This window comes from Podarcis filfolensis, assembly GCF_964270895.1.
Source record: "Podarcis filfolensis genome assembly, chromosome: 9".
NCBI classification, from domain to species: Eukaryota; Metazoa; Chordata; class Lepidosauria; order Squamata; family Lacertidae; genus Podarcis; species Podarcis filfolensis.
This window is the reverse complement of record NC_139610.1, coordinates 21994010-22001390: the sequence shown is the minus strand read 5'-3', so window position 1 is coordinate 22001390 and position 7381 is coordinate 21994010. Positions and strand designations below refer to the sequence as shown.

The 7381-nt window shown below is 45.4% G+C and overlaps 1 protein-coding gene across 1 annotated transcript; it reads right to left on the bottom strand.

Annotated features, from left to right (window-relative positions):
- Window positions 1–538: 538 nt before the first annotated feature.
- Window positions 539–7089, bottom strand: FGF20 (fibroblast growth factor 20; the record flags this gene model as incomplete). Its single annotated transcript, XM_083630841.1, has 3 exons — window positions 539–1566; window positions 3273–3376; window positions 6795–7089. 3 exons carry the CDS (start codon window positions 7087–7089, stop codon window positions 1321–1323), a joined length of 645 nt encoding a protein of 214 aa, XP_083486967.1. The 3' UTR covers window positions 539–1320.
- Window positions 7090–7381: the final 292 nt, after the last annotated feature.

Genomic DNA, 7381 nt, shown 5'->3' with positions numbered 1-7381 from the left:
TTCCAGCATGAGACTTATTTAGGATCCTGAAAAGTGTGGCATTTTCAGGCTCTCGGTTCCAAATCTATAGCCATTCTTTAAGCATGTATAATGGTACGGAACACTGTATTTTGTTCTCTGTGAGCCTTCAAGCAACTTCAGGCATTAAAGTGGACCAGGAGGAAACAGGAAGTGCAGGTAACTCAAGTTTTATCTGTTTCCTGTCTCAGAACCCTCCAAGGCAAGAGTTTTCAAAGCCATCCTAACCACAGTGGAGGGTGTAGACAATGCTGGTGGGGCTGATGGAAGTTGGAGTCTAACAACTTCTGGAGGACACCAGACGCCCCATCTCATGACATAACAGTTACTATCAAGGACCAGAGTCATCATGAAGAACCAGAGAGTTGAAAACATAGATGCCTCTGTATAATAGCCATGTGCAATCTGAGACATAGGAGTGGGAGAGGACTACCCTTGCCTCTGCTACCGCTGATGGACAATTCCATTAAGTAACAACAGCGAAACAAACAGATGGAAGTTTATCTTTAATTCCCTTTTAAATGTGCATTTTTTAAAAATCCAGTACAAATATAGGGGGCAGCCAACAACTTTTCCTATGTAAGGCAACGGAGCGTGCATAGAAATATAACCCCAGTTTATTATTTCCCAACAATGATATTTCCAGAGATGTTGCTCCATTTGAACTCTTTGGGGGATACAACACCCCTTTTCTTGACACTACCTTGGAGTAAATATTGGCACCATAATTGATTTTTCATTGGGGTAAAGGGTTGTACTCTCTTCATAGCCCAGTAAAAAATAAACTCTGTAATAAATAAATATTTAAAATAAATATATGCACTCTGAAAGTATATAAATTAGGTCCATCCTGAAGGGAAAAACAAATCCAGATTTCACTTCCCGAGTTAGCGCTGTCCCCATAGATTGACACTCCCAATCCATACAGCTTGCCATTCATTCTTTTCCTGCCATTTCTTCCATTTTCCTACAATCTGCCTCCACATGCTTTAGGTAGCTATTTGTGTTCTAGGTGAAGGGAGAAAGCAATCCAGAACAGTCTGGTTTGAAGTCCAGTTCCAACTTCTCCTTGTCTACTTGACTGGCGCACGAGCGAGCAAACCAAAAAGAGGTTGACCCACTTGACCTCAAGGCCCACTCTCCTAAATCCAGACGGTGGGCAATGAAGGGCTTGTCTACCACTAACAGCTTCTCTGACAACCGGGACCCTAGATATCTCAGAACTCCACAGCATTCGGAAGTTCTTCGTGCTTTTGTTACCATTGAGGCTAAGAGACTCCATTCTCCTCCAGTGTTCCGACTTCAGCTGAATACTAACACATCCTTGTAGAGCTCTGGTACACGTTCTGGATCCACCGGCCTGGGCAAGAAATGGGTGAATTTCTGGTGTCTTTTGGACCTCGCCCCATCTCGGGGACTGCCGTCTTTGTTTAGCGCCACAAAGTACCGTCGGCCAGAGTCCCCATGCTTGTACACATTGGAGGAGTATGTGTTGTACCAGTTCTCTTCAAACTGTTCTTTGAAGACACATTCAGGAGTCAGCTTCTCCTGTGGAAATTTTAGGAATAAACACAGAGGTGAGAAATCTGATTAAGTAAATGCCTCAAAGGTGGCATCTCTCAAAAGCAGCTTTCCTTTCACTTGCTCAGATAAGAGCTAACTAATCCTTTAGGCAATGACTATTCTTAGGCCACCCCCAAAAATTTTGTTTTTGGAATAAAAGCTTTTAAAAATGAATTTTGCTTACAAGGCAGCTTTCCCTCTAAAAGTCAGTCTAAATGTGCATCGATGCATATAAATCAGCAGGTACATTTTTATGCAGATTTGTAGCATGGGCCTATTTGTGCCATTTTAAGGATCTAGCAATACCCCTAACCCTCCCCACCTTGGATTACCATATTGGCCCGAATATAAGCCACACTTTTTTTCCAAATTCCGACCGTGAAAAGTTAAAATGTGGCTTAAATTCGTGACCTTACAAAATTTGGCTTTTACGATGTCGCTGCTGAAACAGACTTAGGGTAAAACAGAACGGGTGTGAGTGCCTGCGGAATTTTAAGGGAGCGGCTTATATTCAGGTATTGTCTTTTTTTCTTTCCCCCCCCCCCTTGAATTTTAAAGGTGTGGCTTATTTGTGGGTGTGGCTTATATTCGGGCAAATACAGTATATCTCCTATGCTTCCAGAAGAGAAGCAATAGATCCATTGCTTTAATTAAAGAGTCAAAGGAAAGCATTGGGGATATACAGTGATACCTCTGGTTATGAACTTAATTCGTTCAGAGGTCCATTCTTAACCTGAAACCGTTCTAAACCTGAGGTACCACTTTAGCTAATGGGGCCTCCCGCTGCTGCCACGTGATTTCTGTTCTCATCCTGAGGTAAAGTTCTTAACCCGAGGTACTACTTCCGGGTTAGCAGAGTTTGTAACCCGAAGTGTTTGTAACCTGAGGTGTCTGTAACCCGAGGTACCACTGTACTGAATTGGCCTGAATATAAGATGATTATTTTATTAACAAGAAAGAAAGTACACCCCAGAGTTCCACCGGCTGAACCATAGTAGAGCAGCAAATTTCACTGCCAGCCGTCTATGCTCTGGTATTTATGTGTACAACTCCTTCATTCTCTCTCTCTCTTTATTTTGGTGAACAGAGAGTCAACTCAGCATGACTTGCTTTGCAAGATTGATATTGGAAGAAAAATATTAGCTACTGAACCCCCTTAAAAAACTGTCTGCACTCCTAGACCAGTTTTGCCAAGCTGGTGGCCCTTTCGGACTACAACTCCCATCAGCCCTGGCTGCAGCTAGTAGATATTGTAAGTCCAAAACCTTTGGAAGGCACCTGGGTTGGCTAAGGCTGTTGTAGATTAACAATACTAAGACTCCCTTGTCCCCTCACTCCTTGCAAATTGGACTTCTTTCTCTTCTCAGAACTAAATGTCATTCACATGAGCTGGCTGGAACCAGATTGCCACTGCATATGAATGAAAAGTGCACCCAGTGACTCCTTTAACTCTGCTCGTAGCAGCCAGGGAAGTTGGCCTGACATCTGGGGAAGGGGCATAGCTCAGAGACAGAGCATATCTTTGCATGCAGAATGGTCCAGCACTAGGTGATAGGAAAGGATAATAATAAATGGGTATGATCCAACTTTCTCTGACACCAGCAGCAAAATTCCCAGTGGCTATAACAGATCAAGTCGACAGGAAATCTGGGCTTATAGCCCAAGCTGAGTGATACAATGGTAATACTTACAGAGCCATAAAGTTCTCCTTTTTCATTCATTCCAAGGTAAAGGCCGCTGTCCACGCCTCGAATACTGACTAATCCCACGGCCACACTGATGAATTCAAGGATACCTGCATAAAGGAGAGAGAAAAACAAACGTGTGTTTTCAACTTCCATGCACGTTGCAGTGAAGACATATTTATAAAGTACTGCCAAAGGCAGACAGAGACTTAGCTATGCAAAATCTAACTGTAATATTTTGTTATAGCACAGAACACCCTCAAAAGGTGTAGCCCTGAGTTACAATGGTTCAAATACTGGGCACGATCCGGACAAAACTAAGCCCTTTGACATTTCATTGATTTCAACGAGAGTGTTAAGCATGCGCCCAAGTCTCTCCTGCTGAAATCAGTGGAACTTATAAGTGCAACTTTGGCTAGGCTATCCCATTCTCTGTTAAATAATAACAGTAATCAAATATTTGGATTGTTGGAAAGGAAGTTTTTGATAACTGCTTTTAAAAATCATGGCTCCCCCCCCCCCTTTTGAAATATTGCCATCTGATTTTAGGCATAGCTTTGAATCTTTCTTCTGTATTTATCAATGCTGTTTTATTTTCCGAACTCCCAAAGCAAGATAATGAATGTTCTATCATTTGCAGCCTTGGGAGTTTTAATTGAAAGTTGCCAGGGTCTTGGTTTGTGTAATGCTGAGTGGCAGCCCAGCCAAATCTTCTACAAAGATCAGATATTAAATCTTCCCACTGCAAATAAATCATCAGAGATTTCGGAGTTCCCAATATTCAAAGTTCCATTGAAAGACATGGGAGGTATTCTGCCTTTCTGATATCATTTTCAAAGAAAAACTCCCCTCCCCTCCCCCGCTCCAATTCATAATAAGCAGGTGATTCAATCCACAAAGACACCACATCAGACAAACCTATTGAGAATGGCGATAGAATAAAGAAGCACCAAGAATGTTTGATCTCGATCTCAAACTCTCTCTCTCTTTGGAGGTAATTATTCTGTGTTTACATGCTGTAAGAAATTTCCCTTCTGTGCAGAACTCTGTTGAACTGACGTTCTCTTCAGTCTGGAAACCTTGATGTTTCCAGTGTGTGTTGCAAAATCAGTTAAGAACCTTTTGCAATGGGTTGTTTTGACTATGGGAAACCTGATAGAAAACCTCTCCATTGGCCTTTTGTGTCTGTTCAAACCCCTCCATGGTTGTCAACAGTAGCAGGTTTCTTCAGATAAGCCTGTGCTTCCTGCAATCTGCCAGTTTTTGTTTGCTCTTACAAATTAAGCAACCTTTCCCAATCTTGCATTAAGTCTCTTATTGTCATTAAGGCACAGTGTCGAAGCAATGATTCTTCAACATCTACTTCGTTGGGCTGGTCATGTTGTTTGGATGCCTGATTATCGACTTCCAAAGCAGCTACCCTATTCCCAACTTAAAAATGGAAACCATAATGCTGGCAGTCAACAAAAGAGGTTTAAAGACTCTCTCAAGGCAAATCTATTTTAAAAAGTAGTATAAACACCGATAATTAGGAAACACTGGCCTGCGAGCGCTCCAATTGGAGAACAGCCTTTACCAAAGGTGTCATGGACTTTGAAGACACTCGAACTCAGGGCAAAAGGGAGAAACGAGCTAAGAGGAAGGCACATTTGGCAAACCCTCACCATGTGGAAGGATGTGCAGATCCAGAACTGGCCTCCACAGTTACCTATGGACACACTGCTAAGACCGTGTTCATGGAAGACAATCTTACTCAGCTCCGAGTGATCGCCGGAGAAGAAGAAGAAGAAAACTTGAATCCTAAATAGAGCAAGGGCCTTCTCGGTAGTCGCGCCCACGCTGTGGAACGCCCTCCCATCAGATGTCAAAAAATAAACAACTACCTCACATTTAGAAGACATCTGAAGGCAGCCCTTCAAGCTAGGGAAGTTTTTAATGACTGATGTTTTAATGTATTTTTAATCTTTTGTTGGAAGCCGCCCAGAATGGCTGGGGAAACCCAACCAGATGGGCGGGGTATAAATAATAAATTATTATTATTATTATTATTATTATTATTATTATTATTATTACTACTACTACTACTAATGCAGGTCAGAGATGTAGCAAGTTATCAGACTACTGGCTGGTGTGTCAGGTCACGTGTGGACCTGGGAGACACCTGCTATGCCATAAACTCAATGGTTGGCCTTCCTCAAGTCACCCTGCCTTCTTTTTCTAATCTGTGAAATGGGCATAGTAAAAAATCTATAGGGCTGTTGGGAAGAGAATCAAACTATCTTCGCAGGAATACAGCCCTAGACTCACAGTCTCCTCACTGCTCTTAAGGCAGGCAGGCGGCCTGTTCTGTTGCATACAGTGCCTGGCATAGCAGAGCTAAATAGACGTGAAACAGCAGTAGCTGCGGTTGTTTATGCAGGACCAGCACAGTTCAGTTCCACTTTGCACAGCAGCGTCTTGTTAAAGTGCAGTCTTGCACACATTTGCGTATGCCTAACTCCCACTGGAACGCATGGGGCTTAATACACAGGTAGCAAAGGGCAGGGCTGCATTGCAAACAATTAAGGAAGGCAAGACCTACATTCATTTGTTAGAAGAAAAATCAAAGCACTGGCAAAGATCAGAGTGAAAGGCTGGAATTGACACGCCCTCTTCCTCCCCTCAGCCAGAGCAGTGTGTCCAGGTATGCCGCTGTGATATGTCTCTGTATTTCCGCATATGCACACACACATGCTGCCTACATACAAGCGGTGCAGATCACTGAGCAAATACATATGGCGTTTCCTTTCTAAAAGGAGAGGTCCTGAGGCTCTCTAGGGCAGCACGCCCTGACCTGGAAGCCCTCTCTTCTCATCCGCACCAACTAATTACCTACTTCCTGCAGGAAAGCACACCTGTGTCCAAAATAGCATGCAACCACCATGAGAATAGCTATTGACATGGAAACTCTGGCCCATTGCAGTTTTCAGGTGCAGCACTATTTCTTGCAAGGATTTAACCCACAACGTTCATCTGCTGCACAGTATGGGATGCAGCTGTCGGTGGGGCCGGAAAAGCACTCTGCACATGCTCAAGGAAATCTTTTGTTACTTCATGCCTACAATGCCCTCCTTTTCCCCAAAAAAAGGTTGCTGCTCCAAACAAAGCCTTGCAAACAGATGCTGGAGCATGAGACTTAATCTCAGAGCCATGGGTTGGGGCAAAAGATTCCTGCATTGCAGGGGGTTGGACTAGATGATCCTCGGGATCCCTTCCAACTCTACGATTCTAATGATGCCGTCCCCCCCCCCCAATTCCCTCAAGCTCTTGTCTCCAGCATCCCTTTGCCGCGGTCCTAGCCCGGATCTAAAGCGGTTTATGCCTTTAAGCCAGAGGTCCGTTGCTATACCATCTGTTGCTATAGGATGCTTCCTTCGCAAGGGGAGAAGGTGGGGGGAAGAAGCCGCGGAAGAGAGCGAAGCCTGCTTGGAAAGAGAGGGAAGGGAGGAAGGAAGGAAGGAAGGAAGGGGAAAGACTGAGGAGCCTTACCGAAGAGGCTGTGGTCTTGCCGAGTGCCTTGCACGCTGCCGTCGGGCAGGATCTGCAGGTGGAAGCCCGTCCTGCAGTAGAGCTGCCTCCGGCGCAGGATGCCTTGCAAGTGCGCCAGCTCGGTGGCCCCCGACGCCGCCGCGCCCCCTCGGGAGCTCCTCTCCACCTGCGCCAGGCGGTCGCCCAGCAGAGGCGGCCTCTCCCCGGACGGAGGCAGGAGGAAGTGGGAGCCCACCTGCTGGCCCAAGCCCTCCAGGCCGCCTAGGAAGCCCCCGACGTCGGCTAAGGGAGCCATGGAGGAGTCCCAGCGAGGAAGGGATGGAGAAGGACGGCGGGGAGATATATAATATATATATATATTATGGACAGGTAGATGTATGCAGAGAGTCACGTCTCAAGGCTCACAGCTGGGGCTTCTCCCGGAGGCCGGACTCCGCATCCAGATAGCAGTTGCCTGTCTGGGGAGGCTCTCCTCTCTCCCTAGGCATGGGGCTGGCGGGACTGGGCTGAGCTTTGCATAAACATCCACAGCCGGTGCTGCTGCTTCTGGCTCGATGCAAGCGAGGTCTCTCCAAAATTGCGCGTGG